Source organism: Budorcas taxicolor, chromosome X (assembly GCF_023091745.1).
Source record: "Budorcas taxicolor isolate Tak-1 chromosome X, Takin1.1, whole genome shotgun sequence".
Taxonomy (NCBI): domain Eukaryota; kingdom Metazoa; phylum Chordata; class Mammalia; order Artiodactyla; family Bovidae; genus Budorcas; species Budorcas taxicolor.
In genome coordinates this window covers 123,340,500-123,361,107 of record NC_068935.1, presented here as the reverse complement: position 1 = coordinate 123,361,107, position 20,608 = coordinate 123,340,500, and the positions used below count along the sequence as shown (strand labels likewise).

The 20,608-nt window shown below is 35.4% G+C and overlaps 1 protein-coding gene across 1 annotated transcript in view; it reads left to right on the top strand.

The window, feature by feature from the left end:
- Window positions 1–20,608, top strand: part of CNKSR2 (connector enhancer of kinase suppressor of Ras 2) — a 281,300-nt gene that overhangs the window by 78,794 nt on the left and 181,898 nt on the right. Inside the window, exon 4 of the mRNA XM_052663048.1 lies at window positions 8,984–9,071. Coding sequence (XP_052519008.1) covers window positions 8,984–9,071 — 88 coding nt within the window. The remainder of the gene's footprint in view (window positions 1–8,983; window positions 9,072–20,608) is intronic.

The following is a 20,608-nucleotide window of genomic DNA, read 5'->3' as shown; positions in this document are numbered from 1 at the left end:
AAAGTTTTCATGCCATGAATTTAATTTCCTTTAAGTCAGCCACGTATTTTTTTCTAAGTAGCCTAAGCTCTAACTTGGGGTTTCTTGAGACTGAGAAACACATTCCTCTCTTAATTTTGTTTTCAAACTGATCGTGTTCAGCAGTTCTGTAATGATACATTTCTTTATCTCATTAAGTCATGATTGAGCATTCATCTTTGGTAACTCATGAAGATTGGAACCTGTCAGCCTTCTTTTATTTATGTATGTGTATAGCCAAGATCATAATACCAAATATTAATATCTGCTAGCTAAGAATGGTTGTCATTATAGTTATATGTGATTTACCTTTAAAATGAAAATGTTAGGGGGATTCACTACAAGATAAAATTTATGTTTTCCTTGATATATGTTTAGACTATTTTTTTCCTTTTTTTTTGGACACTTAATCTTGAGTGAGAAACTGGTCCTACTTGAAATGTGAATGATCAGGAAAGTGGAAAACATGCCTTAGAATTCAGTTTGCTACAGGCATTCAGTTATCAAATAGATTTTTCTTTTGGTACATTTTAAAGATCAAATGAGCATTTTTTAAAAATAATTTATAGGGAAAATCATGCTGTACTTCATCACTTCTGAATGAAGTTTTAGATTTTATTAACAGTCTTTGACCTTTGTAAAACTAGGAACCCAAGCTCTTTCTAATCATGCCAGAAGCACTTTGAATTCTTAATTAAAATGCCAATTTTTATGCTTCAGTGCAGCAAAAATGGTCTTGGGTGGTTTTTTTAAATGATGTTTTCCAACAAGTACTTACATCTTACATCATTAAAAAATAGTTTTATTGAGGCCTAATTTACATTCTATAAAATTTATCCCCTTTAAGTTTAATGAGTTTTAATAAATTTAGATATAGCTATGCAATGATTTCTACAATCACACATTTTAGAAAATTTCCATCAATATAGATTTGTTTAAAACTCGATCCTGCTTACAATTAAAGAGGTTAATTTTTTTAACAGAGAACACAGATTAATTAATTGCATATATTTTGCTCTAATTAACATTATTTGAATTCTTAATGACTCCTTAAGTTTTAGTAAATTTTGTTGGAAAAATATACTGTTTTGAAATAGTAATAAGCAGTAGTGGAACACAGCACAAAATAGACTGTGATATATAGAATCATTTAGAAAACAATATGTTAAAACTCCTGGAAAAAGGGCTTCTCCTGTGGCTCATCTGGTAAAGAATCCGCCTGCAATGCAGGAAACCTGGGTTCGATCCCTGGGTTGGGAAGATCCCCTGGAGAAGGGAAAGGCTACCCACTCCAGTATTCTGGCCTGGAGAATTCCATGGACTGTATAGTCCATGAAGTCGCAAAGAGTCGGACACGACTGAGCCACTTCACTTTCACTGGAAAAAGAAAGGGTTATTAAATAAATGGAATTGGGGCACTTGATTAAGCCTTTCTAAAATAAATTATGATAGAGCACTACCTGTTCACTAAAGTAATTTTAGGTATATTATTTATTTAAGTGAGAAGCATTAGTTCATAATGAAACTGGAGAAAATATAGACAAAATGGTTTCTAGATGTAGACTTATTAAGTGTTTTAAAATGTGCAATTAAATGCAAAGAAATATACTGTTTGACTATATAATATTGAAAAATATGATTAAGTATAAGATAGATGACAAACTGGAAAAATACTTGTAGCAAACAGTTATGAGAAGTATAGGGTTAATGTGTACTATGTGAATATTACATTTAAATTAAAAAATGAAACACCAAAGTACAGTAGATGAGCCTATAGTAAACAATTTAAGAAAGAAGAAACAGGGATTCCTTGATGGTCCAGTGGTCACAATTTTGTCTTCTAATGCAGGGGGTAAGGGCTTTATCCCTGGTCAGAGAGCTAAGATTTCTACATGTCTTGGGACCAAAAAATCAAAACATAAAACAGAAGAAATATTGCAACAAATCAAGACATTAAAAATAGTCCACATTAAAAGGAAGAGGAAGAAACAAAATGCTAAGTTGTATAATATCAAGCAACAATTTCAAAGTACCTGAAGCAAAAACTTTCAGAACTAAAAGAAGAAATAGATAAATCCACAGTTACAATTGGATATTTCATCTTCTCTCTCAAAACAGAACATAACGATTAGAAGAACTAAATAACACTAGGTAACAAGGTATAATTGACATTTTTAGAGCATTCATCCAACAAATGTATAATACAAATTCAAGTGTCCATGGAACATTCAGGAAGGTACACCACATCTGCATCATAAAACAAACTTCAATACATTCAAAATAATTTAAATCAGAATGTCTTATTTAACCAAAATGCAGTCAAATTAGAAATCAAACAACACACTTCTAGTAATCTATGGATAAAAGGAGGAAATCTCAAGGGAAATAAAAAGAAATACATTGAACAGAATGAAAACTATGATAAGTCACAATTTTTGTCAGTTCAGTTCAGTCGCTCATTTGTGTCCAGCTCTTTGCGACCCCATGGACTGCAGTACACCAGGCCTCCCTGTCCATCACCAACTCCCAGAGTTTACTCAAACTCATGTCCATTGAGTCAGTGATGCCATCCAACCATCTCATTCTCTGTCATCCCCTTCCCTCCCTCCTTCACTCTTTCCCAGCATCAGGGTCTTTTCCAGTGAGTCAGTTATTTGCATCAGGTGGCCAGAGTATTGGAGTTTCAGCTTCATCATCAGTCCTTCCAATGAGTATTCAGGACTGATTTCCTTTAGGATGGACTGGTTGGATCTCCTAGCAGTCCAAGGGACTCTCAAGAGTCTTCTCCAACACCACAGGTCAAAAGCATCCGTTCTTCAGTGCTCAGCTTTCTTTATAGTCCAACTCTCACATCCATATATGACTACTGGAAAAACCATAGCCTTGAGTAGATGGACCTTTGTTGGTAAAGTAGGTACAGTAATGTCTATGCTTTTTAATATGTTGTTTAGGTTGGTCATAACTTTTCTTCCAAGGAGCAAATGTCTTTTAATTTCATGGCTGCAGTCACTATCTGCAGTGATTTTGGAGCCCCCCAAAATAAAGTCTGTCACTGTTTCCACTGTTTCCCCTTCTATTTGCCGTGAAGTGATGGGCCAGATGCCATGATCTTAGTTTTCTGAAGGTTGAGTTTTAAGCCAACTTTTTCAGTCTCTTTCACTTTCATCAAGAGGCTCTTTAGTTCTTCCCTCACTTTCTGCCATAAAGGTGGTATCATCTGTGTATCTGAAGTTATTGTTATTTCTCCCGGCAGTCTTGATTCCAGCTTGTGCTTCATCCAGCCCAACATTTCTCATGATATGCTCTGCATACATATAAGGTTAAATAAGAAGGGTGACAATATTATAATTCAATTATAATAATACAATTTTTATATATGACAGTATAATAATGCAATTTTTGTGGGACACAGCTGAAGAAGTTCTGAAAGGGAAATTTGTAAAAACTGCTTATATAAGAAGAAAGATCTCTAATTGCTATCTAAGCTCTCTTCTCAAGAAAATAGAAAAATCAACAGGCGTGGGTGTAAGGTTTCAGTTAAGCAAGATGAAAAGATTCTAGATACCTGGTATAGAACATTGTACCTATAGATAACAATACTGTCTTTAGCTGGACCTTTTTGTGATGCCAGTTGTCTTGCTGTTCACACTGTTTGTACTGTTCACTGAGCTTAGGGTAGATAAGGTAGGCACTAAGAGACTGGAAGAAGACTCGAGGAGCCATAGGAACTGCAGACGTGTTTATTCTCTCCTGGCTGGCATGACAGCCATAACACAGCCTCTCTCCTGCCTGACACAGCAGCCATAGCAATAGCCATAACATAACCATAATGTAGCCACAACGTAGCCATAAGATAATTTCATGTAACATACCCATGATGTCACTCCCGTGTAGCCCCAGTGCTGTAGTAGCCAGGGCTTTCGTGGTGAAGCTCATACAGGCGTACTGCACAAGGTAGCCCGTTGACCAACTGAGTACCTTGTGACATGTGTGTGCAGTACTATAAGTGATCTCAGCTGTTACATAACTGTGTGAAGCCACTGTTTACAGAACATGGGGCGAGGGGGTGAGAGAGACTGACTGGCACTATATTCTTAATTTCCCCACACTGTCTTTTGCAGTTAAATTTTTAAGAGGTTAGATCTCATGTTAAGTATGCTTAAAAGAATTAAAATAGAAAATAAGCCCAAAGCAGCAGAAGGGAGCAAATAATAATGGTCAAAGAACTAAATGAATGAAAATGGAAACACAGTATGTTGAGAAGTCAATCAAAATTAAAAGGATAACAAGAAATACTGCAAATAACTCTTTATAAATACATTTGACAGCTTTGATGATATGACTCAGTTCCTTCAAAAACACAAACTACCTAAACCAGCTGGAAAATTATCAAGGAAATTAGATAGCTCTTAAATATAGATAATAAATACATAGGGAAAATACATATAACTTTGGGAAAATACCAATTAAATCTGTGATATGCCCCTCTATAGCTATTAGAATGGCCAAAATAGGTAAGTGAAAAATACGATTTTTAAAACTATTAACTTAATAAAGAGCCTCTCCTATGGATCCCTATGACAATGGGATGTGCTTGAGTTCTAGAGTTTTTCTATAAGAGAGACATTCAGATTGTAACCAGGAAGCAGTTTTATATAAATTGCCTTAAGAGTTATCCAAAGCACTGAAGTTCTAATTAATCTGACTAGATTTTTACCCCCGGATCTTTTCTTTTTGTGTTCTTGTTTTCTCTAAACTGGGCTTCCCATATAATCTCTGGTCCCATAAAAACCTAATTGGCATTCATAGATAAGAAAGAGGATAAAGAATAATGGAAGTAAAAGTCACTTAGTTGTGTCTGACTCTTTGCGACCCCATGGACTATAAAGTCCATGGAATTCTCCAGGCCAGAATACTGGAATGGGTAGCCTTTCCCTTCTCCAGAGGATCTTCCCAACCCAGGGATTGAACCCAGGTCTCCCACATTGCAGGAGGATTCTTTACCAGCTGAGCCACAAGGGATGGCCACTGTAAATTCATTTGGTGGCAAAACACTTGCTTGGGAAGACTGCTGTTGTCTGTAACATTCTTGAAAATATAAACCTAGTTCAGTTCAGTTCAGTTCAGTCGCTCAGTCTTGTCTGACTCTTTGCGATCCCATGAATCGCAGCACACCAGGCCTCCCTGTCTATCACCAACTCCCGGAGTTCACTCAGACTCGTGTCCATCGAGTCAGTGATGCCATCCAGCTGTCTCATCCTCTGTCGTCCCCTTCTCCTCCTGCCCCCAATCCCTCCCAGCATCAAAGTCGTTTCCAATGAGTCAACTCTTTGCATGAGGTGGCCAAAGTACTGGAGTTTTAGCCTTAGCATCATTCCATCCAAAGAACACCCAGGACTGATCTCCTTTAGGATGGACTGGTTGGACCTCCTTGCAGTCCAGGGGACTCTCAGGAGTCTTCTCCAACACCACAGTTCAAAAGCATCAATACTTCGGCGCTCAGCCTTCTTCACAGTCCACCTCTTACATCCATATATGACCACAGGAAAAACCATAGCCCTTGACTAGACGGACCTTAGTCGGCAAAGTAATGTCTCTGCTTTTGAATATGCTATCTAGGTTTGTCATAACTTTTCTTCCAAAGAGTAAGCGTCTTTTAATTTCATGGCTGCATTCACCGTCTCCAGTGATTTTGGAGCCCCCAAAAATAAAGTCTGATGCTGTTTCCACTGTTTCCCTATCTATTTCCCATGAAGTGATGGGACCGGATGCCATGATCTTTGTTTTCTGATTGTTGAGCTTTAAGCCAACTTTTTCACTCTCCTCTTTTACTTTCATCAAGAGGCTTTTGAATTCCTCTTCACTTTCTGCCATAAGAGTGGTGTCATCTGCATATCTGAGATTATGGATATTTCTCCTGGCAATCTTGATTCCAGCTTGTGTTTCTTCCAGCCCAGCATTTCTCATGATGTACTCTGCATATAAGTTAAATAAGCAGGGTGACAGTATACAGTCTTGACGCACTCCTTTTCCTATTTGGATCCAGTCTGTTGTTCCATGTCCAGTTCTAACTGTTGCTTCCTGACCTGCATACAGGTTTCTCAAGAGGCAGGTCAGGTGGTCTGGTATTCCCATCTCTTTCAGAATTTTCCACAGTTTATTGTGATCTATACAGTCAAAGGCTTTTGCATAGTCAATAAAGCAGAAATAGGTATTTTTCTGGAACTCTTTTGCTTTTTCGATGATCCAGCGGATGTTGGCAATTTGATCTCTGGTTCCTCTGCCTTTCTAAAACCAGCTTGAACATCAGGGAGTTCACGGTTCACGTATTGTTGAAGCCTGGCTTGGAGAATTTTGAGCATTACTTTACTAGCATGTGAGATGAGTGCAATTGTGCAGTAGTTTGCATATTCTTTGGCATTGCCTTTCTTTGGGATGGGAATGAAAACTGACCTTTTCCAGTCCTGTGGCCACTGCTGAGTTTTCCACATTTTCTGGCATATTGAGTGCAGCACTTTCACAGCATCATCTTTCAGGATTTGAAACAGCTCAACTGGAATTCCATCACCTCCACTAGCTTTGTTCGTAGTGATGCTTTCTAAGGCCCACTTGACTTCACATTCCAGGATGTCTGGCTCTAGGTGAGTGATCACACCATCATGATTATCTTGGTCATGAAGATCTTTTTTGTCCTTTGATCCCTGTCTCCTGTACAGTGTCACGAACTTCATTCCATAGTTCATCAGGCACTCTATCTATCAGATCTAGGCCCTTAAATCTATTTCTCACTTCCATTGTATAATGATAAGGGACTTGATTTAGGTCATACCTGAATGGTCTAGCTGTTTTCCCTACTTTCTTCAGTTTAAGTCTGAATTTGGTAATAAGGAGTTCATAATCTGAGTCACAGTCAGCTCCTCGTCTTGTTTTTGTTGACTGTATACAGCTTCTCCATCTTTGGCTGCAAAGAATATAATCAATCTGATTTTGGTGTTGACCATCTGGTGATGTCCATATGTAGAGTCTTCTCTTGTGTTGTTGGAAGAGGGTGTTTGCTATGACCAGTGCATTTTCTTGGCAAAACTCTGTTAGTCTTTGCCCTGCTTCATTCCACATTCCAAGGCCAAATTTGCCTGTTACTCCAGGTGTTTCTTGACTTCCTACTTTTGCATTCCAGTCCCCTGTAATGAAAAGGACATCTTTTTTGGGTGTTAGTTCTAAAAGGTCTTGTAGGTCTTCATAGAACCATTCAACTTCAGCTTCTTCAGCGTTACTGGTTGGGGCATAGACTTGGATTACTGCCATATTGAATGGTTTGCCTTGGAAACGAACAGAGATCATTCTGTCGTTTTTGAGATTGCATCCAAGTACTGCATTTCGGACTCTTTTGTTGACCATGATGGCTACTCCATTTCTTCTGAGGGATTCCTGCCCACAGTAGTAGATATAATGGTCATCTGAGTTAAATTCACCCATTCCAGTCCATTTTAGTTCGCTGATTCCTAGAATGTCGACGTTCACTCTTGCCATCTCTTGTTTGACCACTTCCAATTTGCCTTGATTCATGGACCTGACATTCCAGGTTCCTATGCAATATTGCTCTTTACAGCATCGGACCTTGCTTGTATCACCAGTCACATCCACAGCTGGGTATTGTTTTTGCTTTGGCTCCATCCCTTCATTCTTTCTGGAGTTATTTCTCCACTGATCTCCAGTAGCATATTGGGCACCTACTGACCTGGGGACTTCCTCTTTCAGTATCCTATCATTTTACCTTTTCATACTGTTCATGGGGTTCTCAAGGCAAGAATATTGAAGTGGTTTACCATTCCCTTCTCCAGTGGACCACATTCTGTCAGGCCTCTCCACCATGACCCGCCCGTCTTGGGTGGCCCCGCAGGCATGGCTTAGTTTCATTGAGTTAGACAAGGCTGTGGTCCTAGTGTGATTAGATTGACTAGTTTTCTGTGAGTATGGTTTCAGTGTGTCTGCCCTCTGATGCCGTCTTGCAACACCTACCATCTTACTTAGGTTTCTCTTACCTTGGGCGTGGGATATCTCTTCACGGCTATCCAGCAAAGACTTGTACGTGTATATATTATTTGTATGCCAAACTGTTTGATAAAGGATGTGAAGTGACAGAAGCCATTAGTTTAGTACAAGTGAAAAGCTACTCAAACTCACAGCAGTTGTTATATCAGTGTTTACCTCTGGGGTGTGGAATCTGGGAGTCAGCCTTCTTCTGTTTGAATACTAGCTTCACTACTTACTAGTTTTCACTTAAGCTTGCTGTACCCCAAGTGTCTCATATGTAGAATGGGAGTAAATAATAGTGTCTTGGAAAAGGAAATAGCAACCCACTCCAGTATTCCTGGGAAATCCCATGAACAGAGGACCCTTGTGGGCTACAGTCCATGGGGTCCCAAAGAGTCGAACATGACTTAGTGACTAAGCAAACAACAATAATAGTGCCTATAAGAGTTGTAAAAATTATTTAGTACATGTAAAGCAGTTAGAAGAGTAACTGGCACATAGTAAGTCCTCAGTAAGTGATAGCTGTCATGAGACTAAGCTCTAGATTGTGACTATTTCTAGATGATACTGGAATCAACAATGTTAGCTTCATTTGAAAATAACCCAAAATGTCTTTGCTTAAGTATGCCGTTTTTTGTTTTATTTTAGATGTAGTAAAGAGCCTTTGTGAGTACCAGAGAACTTTTAAGTATTAAGAACTAAAAAAGAGAGAGTAGTATAATGGAAAGCAAGCATTGTTTCTTGTATTTAATTCTCTTCCAAGCATTTCTCTTAAATTTTTTTCCTTAAGTACCTTCTGAGTATTTTTATCGCTATGTAATCTTAAGAACAATTCATTTCACATTATTCAAAACCTTATTTTACGCAGTTGTATTTGGAGACCTTTCGAAAGCTGTTCCAATTAATCACAATTTTCCTTTTCCCTTTATAGATCACCATTTGCTGCTGTCACAGACTATTCAGTTACAAGGAATAATGTCATACAGCTCTGCTTGGAATTAACAACAATCGTGCAACAGGTATTAACTGGCAAAATTTCCTTCTGTTAATTTATTAGTATCATATTCTTTTTAATATAAATTTATTTATTTTAATTGGAGGCTAATTACTTTATAATATTGTACTGGTTTTGCCTATTTAGCAATCGTTTATAAAATACTGATTTGGGATTTTTCTCATTCAAAGGCAAATGGTTCATTAGAAATCAAATACATAATTCATTGGAAAACTGTGCGTATAATAGCCCAGTAAACAAGGGTTTTATTTATCAGTAGATGTAAAAGTAACCTGAACCTCTAGAGACAGTATTATATCAATAATAATTGAGGCTGTTAGTCTTACACTTTTAGTGGGGATGAATAAACTATATTGGCTTTCACAAAATTAAATTGCCCCATTTGGATAGCAATCTGAGACTTTTGCTCTAAGATGCCATTAGTTCCTTATTAATACAACTAACTACAGTTTTATTTATATAGGTATACATAATAAATATACATAATAGCCTTTAATTATACTTACCATTTAAGTGATCTGTTTACATGACCCAGTTTTTTTACTTTGAATATTATTTAAACCAGGGACCACCAAAGTAAATGTGTCCAGGAGTGCAGCAGCTTATACAAATATCCTGTCACAAGATATGAAGAAATGGTAGAGGAAGGAATTGACTAGTACATATACTGCAAAAATCTGTTTAAATCTAGCAAAACATATCTGAGAGGTGTAAGGCCAGCACGCACCACTCTGTAGAAGCCTGATGTCAACATAATGCTGCTGCTACTTTCTCATTATTTGTTAACCTATCCAGTGATGCAGAAATAGGTAAAGCAGGATAAAATGTGATGATACAGAAGATTATTGAGGAAATTAATGATTTAACTTATCCTTCTACTCCCTGTGTTTATTACCAAGGATAATTAAGAATTTCCTATATTACCTATATTTTCTCAAATAAGAAACTTTATCAGTACAAATTTTAATGTTTCAAGTATATTTTCTGTTGTACTATATAGATTTTATTAGCACCATTTCTCTGAAACTGCAGGTCTATAGAAAGGAGAGTTAAGTTTGTGACTTTTAATTGTGGAATATAAGAGACATTCATCATTCTGTCATAGCAGTAAGAAAGTCAGTAACTCATTGCTATTAGTCACAGACATTGATGAAGATGATAAATATTTTATGAGCTTTGAAATACTATTGCACATGTCTTCATATTTGATATCAGTGAATTTTATTTCTGAATGTCAAAGATTTCTGGATAATAGGGAGGAGAGTGGCATTTGAGGGTGAGGGTCAGCAAATGTTTACTGTGAAAGGCCAAACAGTATTTAAGGTTTTGGAGGCTTTATGATATAGGCTATATGGTGTTTGATCCAACTGCTCAGTTCTGCTGTTAGTCTGCAAAAGCAGCCACAGACAGTGTGTATGTGAAATAAATGGGCATAGCTGTGCTCCAATAAAACTTGTGTTACAAAAACATGCAGCAGGTTAAATTAAACTCTGGGCCACAGTTTGCTGACTTGTGTTCTAGAGCTGTGCTAGTCCAGTGTGTCCAGTGTGGTTCATGGACTAGTGGCATTATCACAAAGAAACTTGTTAGAAATTCAGATTCTTGCCACACACTCCCAAATTTACTGTGGGGAATGCCCAGGAATCTGAATGTTTACTAGTTTTTCAGGTGATTCTGGTTCTCATACACTGTTCTAGGGCATAGGAATGAAAAAGCAGCAATATAGTTTATGGATAATTTTTCCTGTAGTTCTGTATTATCAGTGACATTGCTTCAAAAAAATGTTTTCTAAAGTGACTTTTAAAGCCATTAAACTTGACCAGAGACTTGAGATATGGATAGCAGACTATTAGTTTCTTCTCTTTTACTATGAAAACAATTTTCTCTGCTTTAAGGGTACCTGCTGTACAGTATTTCTATGATAATCGTTCATAGTATATTGGGTATGTGTTCAGGAGTAATCTATATGCAAATAATCCTTGTTTTGCATTTTATGTATATAATTATATACATATAATAATTTGCAAATGATTATTGTCTGCTACATGACAAGATCTGTGATAATCATATTATATGTATTTCTTAGTGTTTTCATTTATGCATGAGACCCAAGACAATTCAAATACTGTGGAATTAAATGGGAGAATTAAGAGTTTTTTTTTTAACTTTTATACATGAGAAACTCATACTTATTGTCAGTTCTTTGAGAATGCAGTCCATCTAATGTCACCTTCTAAAATAGTGTAATTTCCATGCATACTTATGACAGAAAGTGGGTGTTTTTAATTTCTTATATCTCTTTTAAACATCTGAATCTAGATAGCCAGTTTAAGGTTAACTTTTGAGTAACTAGCCCATTGTTGCCTTGTAAACAAAGACTGCAATTCTTCTAAATGGCAACTTTGAAAAGTTTTCTTGAAAATATTGAAGGAGAATCAGGTGTATTCATTTTCACTGAATTCATTCATACCTAATTTTTTCCTATATTAAAATAATCTTATTAGATTTAAACAAACTCATCTTTTAAAAAGTTACATTTCTTTTAACATTACCTATGAAGTCAAAAATGGACAGTTTTATATGTTTAGAATTCACAGGTTCTAGAACATAATTTTGTCACAATAACCTTCAGATGTTACATTCAAAATGGCTGAAATGATTTCCAGTGACTTAAAATTTCCTGTAGAGGCATGTGCAGGGGTGGAACTGCAGTTTGTGTAGAATATGACTAACCCACCCATTCCGCTATTTTAAGAACCTACCATCTAAGTAACAAGTGACGCAGTTCTCATTTCCAGAATGTATGAACACCTGCTATACACATCTACTTCATAGAAAACATATGCCATTCTGATATTGCCCTCAGAGGCTTGCTCATGCTCACAACAGGACCTTTTAACAGCTACACTATTTGGCTCAACGTTCTCTTTAGGAAGCTTACTTCAAGGCATAATGGGTTTGAGTTTTGCTATTTACAGATCAGGAAACATTAGGTAGAATAGAGAGAGATGTTTTTACAGCTTGAACTTTAAGTACATTTTGTCTTGAACAAATGCAGAATTACTGAAATTATCCCCAAATAATTGAAATACTCCAAGTATACTGAGGACATAGAAGGACTTGCTGTACCCTCCACCCACTGTACACTGTCTTGAAGAGGATGCCTTGCCCTTCTTAGGACATTTTGCCCTGATATAACCCATTTATTTATTTATTTTTTAAAGTTCAGTAGCTCATAACGTTTGTCATTGTTCCTTCTATCTCACCCTCATTTCCCGATCACATGTCCTGTTCCACATGTCACTTTTAAAATGTTTCCAAACAGAAAGTTCTCTGTACATGAATGTTCTTGGTTCTTTCCTTGCCTACCCCATCCCAGTATGTACCTGACTTGATGTCATAATTCATCTACTTTAACTCTTTTCTGTTGTACTTTAAAGGAAATATTAGATGTAAATTTTTCTTAATAAAGCACATCTTCATGACATTCTGGTTTAATCTACTTGCAAGTATAGAATGGATCACGTTCAGACTAGTCATCCTAAAGCCCTGCTCAGATTCTGTCGTTTTCAGCAATTTTCCCCTAATCTCCAAACTGATTACAAATTCCTCTCTTTGGAATTCAAAGGACTCTGAGTATGGTTCTAACATAATTTTGATTTTATTCTCTAATTCTCCTTTGTATCTTAATTGTACTCTAGTTCATGTGGATGAGTTATTGTTGGTAAAATAGATCTTGTAGCTTCATCTTTTTATGTTTTGAGGCCACCTCAGAACATTCCCCATATATCTTTTTATCTCTGCCTACCAAAATCATGTCCCATCCTTTAAGGCTTCTAGGGAATACCACCTCATTTGTGAAATTTTTACCATTTCTCATAATTGTTTGTATTCCCCCTACTTTGACCATTTATATTTAATATAATAACTGATGTGGTTGGGATTAAATTAAATATACCACCCTGCTGTTTGTCTTCTTTGTCTCCAGTCTGGTCTTTGTTCTTTTTTCTGCATTGATTATCTTATATGATTCCATTTTGTCCTTTTTATTAATTTCTCAGATCTAATTCTTTGTTGTGTGGGCAAAGATGGAAATCTCTTACTTTACATGCATTGTATATCTTGTCAGTTATATTCTGCTGTGAATCATACTTACCTTTCTTCCCTTAGATTGTTATCTCCTTGAAGAGAGGAACAATGTGTGCTCATTACTTACTTGTTAAAATAAATTGACCTGAGCCCCAGATCTTATATGGTTTAGCAGTGCTCATTTATGCTCTACCAGAAAAGTCTAGAATTAAATGCTTGAATTATTACTCATTTTTATTTCACCTCTTGTGTAAAAACCTGCAGTTCTATCTCTGCTACTCATATTAAGAACCCCAGAGATATCCAGAGATACCCATCACTTTGCATCTCAGTTTATTCATTACTTAAAATTACTGATCCTCATAACCATTTTCCAGTGCTAGAATGAAAGTGAACAAAACTTCAGAAACACCATATGCTTTTATATAATGCTAGCAAAACATATTTTTAGAGGAAACTTAATTATAGTCATGAAATAAATGTTTATAAATCATCCCTTAAATAATCTACTGTTTTCTTCTGTTATGTGATGACTTATCTTTGATACAAGGTCTTTCTGGGCTCTCTTGTCTGTTAAAGGATGATAATTAAAATAATGAAATAAAACAGTTAATTGTTTGCTTCTTGATGATGAAAATATGGGTAATTCTAATTTATTTAGACTACTTTTTTGTCTTTTTCAAATTTTCTAAAACAAATTTGAGTTAGAAAAATATGAAAAGAATGCTATGTACATTGAAGAAATACTGCTTAAGTTTGATAGAAGAGCACAGCATAGATGAATACTTATTATATTTTGAAATAAATTTTGTAGTTTACAAACAGTCAGTGTCCATCTAATGGTCTCATTCAGCCATTAAATACACAGTAAACATTGCATTCACTTGGACTTGTATGCAGTATCTAAAGACTGAATTAAACTTAAGCTGGCAGTAAAAGAGGCCAATTTGAATAAGCAAAGTGTAGATTAAAAAAAAAATATATCTAGGGCATGCATTTATTACTAGGCTTTCAAGAAATCTCATCTGAACAGTTATAATGATAGTTATGCTTTGAAATATGCTGTACTTCAAATTATTTTTCACTCAACTTTAATTATTTTTATTCCCTTTGCAGCAAGATGAGATGATCAATATCTAAAAATAAACTGTCACAAATAGATTTTTTTTCCCTTCTTAACACAAAGAGGTGTACTGTAAAGTAAGTGGAAAGTGCCTTTTGATATTAGCTACTTGTATTTTAAGTATTGCAAACAATAAAGGAGAAAGATACATTTATTTTAACAAGTTCTGTTTGGAAGAATTTATTTAATCTTACTATATCTGTTTTTCTTATTTCCAGTTGTGATGGGTTTAGACCGTTATAGTTGAAGTCTTTAAAAGAGATTCTTCCCCCAGCACCTCTTTCCCACATAAGACTGATTATAATAACACATTTGAGAAAAAAGGGAAACTGGTTTTAAAATCTTAAATGGAAAGAATTCTTACAAAGAACTGAAGCTGCAGATATTTAGAGCACTGTTAGCACCTGAAACAGAAAAGTGAGACAGGTACCCACGCACTTCTCAGCACTGAAATACTTGCCATGATGCCTACTCTAATGGGTATCAGCTTAACCTAAAATTATTCTATCTAAAAATTTTTCCAGTTCAAACACAAAAAAATGATTAATTAGATTGTCATATAGTTAAGAAATGGTCATAAAAGTATCAGTTTGCAAGGTTCAACTTTGGTGGAACTTAGAATACTTGGGGCAAGGGACAGAGGGTGGGAATGATGAGTCCTGGGAGACTTGAGGCTTAGCCCCATTGTTTCATGCATATACATATGCATAAGTATTTTGAAAATGGTCTTTTTCACTTACTAATGTGCGATAATTTTTTAAAAACTTTATGCACAGTTATTACGTTTTCTGTCCTTTAAAAATGTTTATAAGATAGTAATACTTGTTAGTTTAAAAAATACAGAAAACCTTAAAGAATAGTTACTGCCATGTCAATTTAAGCACCAGAAGCAACTGTGCCACTGCTATGGTCTTTCCTATAATAAGTGTAGATGACACCACCCTTATGGCAGAAAGTGAAGAGGAACTAAAAAGCCTCTTGATGAAAGTGAAAGAGGAGAGTGAAAATGTTGGCCTAAAGCTCAACATTGAGAAAACGAAGATCATGGCATCTGGTCCTATCACTTCATAGGAAATAGATGGGGAAACAGTGGAAACAGTGTCAGACTTTATTTTTGGGGGCTCCAAAATCACTGCGGATGGTGACTGCAGCCATGAAATTAAAACACGCTTACTCCTTGGAAAGAAAGTTATGACCAACCTAGATAGCATATTGAAAAGCAGAGACATTACTTTGCCAACAAAGGTCCATCTAGTCAAGGCTATGGTTTTTCCAGTAGTCATGTATGGATGTGAGAGTTGAACTGTGAAGAAAGCTGGGCGCCAAAGAATTGATGCTTTTGAACTGTGGTGTTGGAGAAGACTCTTGAGAGTCCCTTGGACTGCAGGGAGATCCAACCAGTCCATTCTGAAGGAGATGAGCCCTGGTAGTTCTTTGGAAGGACTGATGCTAACGCTGAAACTCCAGTACTTTGGCCACTTCATGTGAAGAGTTGACTCATTGGAAAACTCTGATGCTGGGAGGGATTGTGGGCAGGAGGAGAAGGGGACGACAGAGAATGAGATGGCTGGATGGTATCACTGACTCGATGGACGTGAGTCTGAGTGAACTCCAGGAGTTGGTGATAGACATGGAGGCCTGGCGTGCTGCGATTCATGGGGTCGCAAAGAGTCACACACGACTGAGCGACTGAACTGAACTGAACTGATAATGTGTCTTTTAATTAAGTTGTTATTCTGACTTTCTGCCAGTTCATTTGTTTGATATTTTCCCCCATATTTACCTATCTAATTCATTTTCTTTTTTTTCTAAATCTTCATTCAAGAAAATGGAAAAATCATCTTCAGAAGTCAACATTAGTAATATTTCTTTTTGATGGACATCTTCCTCTAAATTATGTGTGTATACTGTCTAATCAATTTTGTTACCTTTACATTGTTTTAAATACAAATCAGTAAACTACTTATGAGTTGTTCTTAAGTATACATTTTTAAATAAAGATGTATGTGAATATATTGAGTATATAATCCTTTCTGAAAAGAATGCATGCTTGAATTTAATCTGACTTGTTTTATCTTAATCCAGTTGCTATTTACTCAAGGTAAGTTCCCAGGAGAAAATAAGAGCCTTTTAAGGACTTAATTGAATTGGTATTTATGGTTTAAATTGTTAGGGCATATATTTGTAAATACTAAAAAAACTTAAAAGATTATGGAATTTTGTAAAAATAGGCTTAGAAGTGATTTTTAATGTTTTATTAAGGTTATACAAAAAAAATTTGGCCTGTAAGTTTATTGACAATAGCTATCATATTTAACTTCATTATATTTTATCCATATGAGTATTACCTCCTTTACCTTCCTAGTTGACCTTTTATATTATTTACTCTTTTATTTTATGGAAAAATAGTATAGTGGGCTTTGACATAAAGTAGATATGAATTCTGGAGAATGCAATGGCACCCCACTCCAGTACTCTTGCCTGGAAAATCCCATGGACAGAGGGGCCTGGAAGGCTGCAGCCCATGGGGTTGCTGAGGGTCGGACACGACTGAGTGACTTCACTTTCACTTTTCACTTTCATGCATTGGAGAAGGCAATGGCAACCCTCTCCAGTGTTCTTGCCTGGAGAATCCCAGGGACCGGGGTGCCTGGTGGGCTGCCGTCTATGGGGTCGCGAAGAGTCAGACACGACTGAAGTGACTTAGCAGCAGCAGCAGCAGCAGATATGAATTCATCATGGCTCTGCTTTTTACAAACAGTATGAACTTTAGCAAATTACTTCATATCATAATTTTGTCTTCATCTATAAGGTGGATCACTTTGTTGGATTATTATAGGTGAATTTCGATGAATATTGGAAATTGATCTAGTTCATGATCTGGCATTTTAGTGGGAACTTAATAAACAGCAATTTTAGTTATCTTGTATAGCAAAAGATCTTTGGAAACCCTCAAGTCAGTTTGTTGTTTCACACAAAATTTAAAGGAGTGTTTCTCTGCTTACTTTTGGTATTGAGTGGCAATGAAGAAAGACTGGTTCTGAAATGAGTGATTTTTTTTTTTTTTACAGGGGTGATAAGTTTTATTGTTAGTCTTAACATTATACATTCCCATTTAAAGTCTTCTTTATATGTAAAATGAGTGATTTTTTTAAAAAAGGATTTTGGTTTAATTTCAGATGTTTTTTAGAATTTAAGGCGATCGATAACTATGCTTCATATTCTGAATGATATTTTGAAATGTCCATGTTCAAATGGAATACAGAAATTAATTTTGATTATTTGTGAATTTGCCCTCCCTATCCACATATTCAAGTAACCTAGAGTTGAAAATAGAAAATTCAAAACAGGTAAAGGTAAAAGGCTAGTGTATATACAGAGTTTGTGTTCTAAAAGGGATATCAAGATTCAAGTAGTAGTGAGTACATGTATACTGGGGTAGGCAGGCTACATATTTTATGGTTCACGTAGTAAGTATTAAACCATATGAAAGCTCAGCCAAGGTAGACTATCATTCATCTCAAACATGGCTTTCAATATTATTTTTGCTGTATTCTAAGGGTTAGTGGTTAAGCCTTCTTGAAACAGACATTCTAGGTGACCTGAAAACTGGACTTGGCTCTTGGGATTTGAAACTGGGACATTTCAGACCAAAAACCAGGACAAACTTTATATGTAATTTTTAAACAATATGAATTGCATTACTTAGCATACCTGTTAAAGGCAATATGAAAGATGATTCTTTTTTATTTTATATTTAAGGAATATATTTTAGTTCATTATTCACTCCTTTAAGTTTTCTTCAGTTGTTTTAGCTGACAATGAGAAGCAAACCATTATCTTTTTAAACTTTTCTTTATGATCTTAATGTATAATAAATCAGATAGTAGATAATACAACTATTAAGCATAGGACCCAGATAGCTTGAGGAATGTTTTTCCTGAAAACAAATATGAAACCAAAAATTTATAAAATTTGCAAAGCTGAGATTATGTTCTATGTATGTGCCTGTATCCCTTTAAGGCCTGGGATATAACATTATAATCAGAATAGATATAAATTCTTGATGTTTAAAAAATGATTATTGATAGCTGCAAATTTTCTGAAGGATCAGAACGAAAAGTAAATAAGTGATGAAATTATTACATGCTAATAGGACTTTAGGAAAGTACTATTTAGAATATTGGACATAATTTTTATTCTTCCAGCTTTCTGACACTTTTTGTAAAAAAAGAAAAAAAACTTTAAAACATATAAAATGAAATAGATTGTTTTTACAGGTTTATTTTACAAACCTAGACTGTGTTGCATATTATCTGAGCGTCTTACCAAGATACTTTTAAAGATGTAGATATTCAATAGTATCATCATTAATAATATCAGAAGAAATGGATGCTTGGTGCCATTAGTATACTAATCAAATTCTTTTAGGTAGTAAATAACAAGATACTATTTTTCAGACATCTGTTTTCTCACTATTATATTTTAAAATTTATGTTATATATACACACAAAACCAATACAATATTGTAAAGTAATTAGCCTGCAATTAAAATAATTAAATTTAAATTTAAAAACCTAAAGAAATTCATGTCATATATATGTTGTGAGGCATAAAGATAAATACTCTTAAATTGGCCATTTAATAGCTATAACATTCCCAATATTGTCTTAGTTATAATTGTGCTCTTCTCGTTACCCTGCCTCGTCTAAGGGTGTTTATTATTTCTTTTTTTTTTTTTCTGTAATTTCATACAGTTTCTAAACATTTCATTTAGTTAAGCTTGACTTTGAGCTTTGTACAAATAGTATCACTTTGCATATTACTTTTTTATTTGATAGTGTATTCTGAACTAATTCATGTTTTGTTTAGTGACTGTAGTTCTTTCACTTTCAATACATATAATACTTAATTATATGTATATACTTCAGTGTTTATTCATTTTCCTGACCATGAATATTTGAATATATACTTACATTTAACTATGTATGTAGGAGGATAATTGCTGGATTATACAGTATATACATGCTCATCTTTAGAAATGTACCACATCCTTTTCTCAAAGTTTTATTGCTTATTTATGTAATATACTTTAATTGCCTTCCTATTTTCTGAATTACTACATTTTGTCATACTGTCATCTTATACAGTTCACCTTTCAAGAGGCTTTTAAAATATTCTCCCAAAGAAGATAGAACATTTAGCATTATTGCTCTATTATATATAAGGAAATAGAAAAAGGGATTACACGATTCTTAACCCTTTTAGGTGGCCAGGTTTTCAGAAGAGAATCCTTGGTGTGCTCCCATTTGTAATCTACTGTGGTGATTCTTTTTAAAGAATCAAGCCAAATGTAATACTAATCCATTTAAGAAAAGATTTGCTGTAAGAGACTTGGTAAAGGCAACTTTTCTGCTTTTTTGCACCTGAGTGTCTCCAGTGCCAAGCAAATAAATGTTGAAAAAATGAAAGGATTCATTTTCTCTTTAAAATTTCACCGAAAAAGGGGTTACAGGATTTTAAATGTAATCACTGTAACTAGTTCTGAGGCTGATGAAAACCTGAGAAAGAACTAAACAAAATACTGGTTTCTTTTTTCAAAGTTGATAAAATCCAGGTATGTCATGTTTATTACAGATACAGTCCTTAATATTTTAAGACTGACTGTGGTGAACAGTATGGAGATTACTTAAAAATCTAGGAATAATACTACCATATGATCCCACAGCCCTACCACTGGGCATATACCCTGAGAAAACCATAATTCAAAAAGTTACACGTACCCCAGTGTTCATAGCAGCACTATTTACAATGGCCAGGACATGGAAGCAACCTATATGTCCATTGACAGATATATAAATATATATATACTGGAATGTTACTCAGCCATATAAAGGAACGGATTTGAGTCAGTTGTAGTGAGGTGCATGAGCCTGTTAAACAGAGTGAAGTAAGTCAGAAAGAGAAAAGCAAATACAGTATATTAATGCATATATATGGAATCTAGAGAAATAGTACTGATGAACCTATTTATATGGCAGGAATAGAGGTACAGACATAGAGAACAGGCTTATGGCCACGATGGGGGAAGGAGAGGGTGGGACAAATTGAGAAAGTAGCATTGAAACATATACATTACCATGTGTAAAACAGATAGCTAGTGGGAAGTCGCTATATAACACAGGGAGCTTAGCTGGTGTTCTGTGACAGCCTACAGGGGTGGGATGGGAGTGGGGGTGGGAGGAAGGTTTAAGAGGGAGGTATGCTTAGGGCTGGCCTACGGAGGTATGCATTTGTATGTTTATGGCTGATTCACATCATTGTACGGC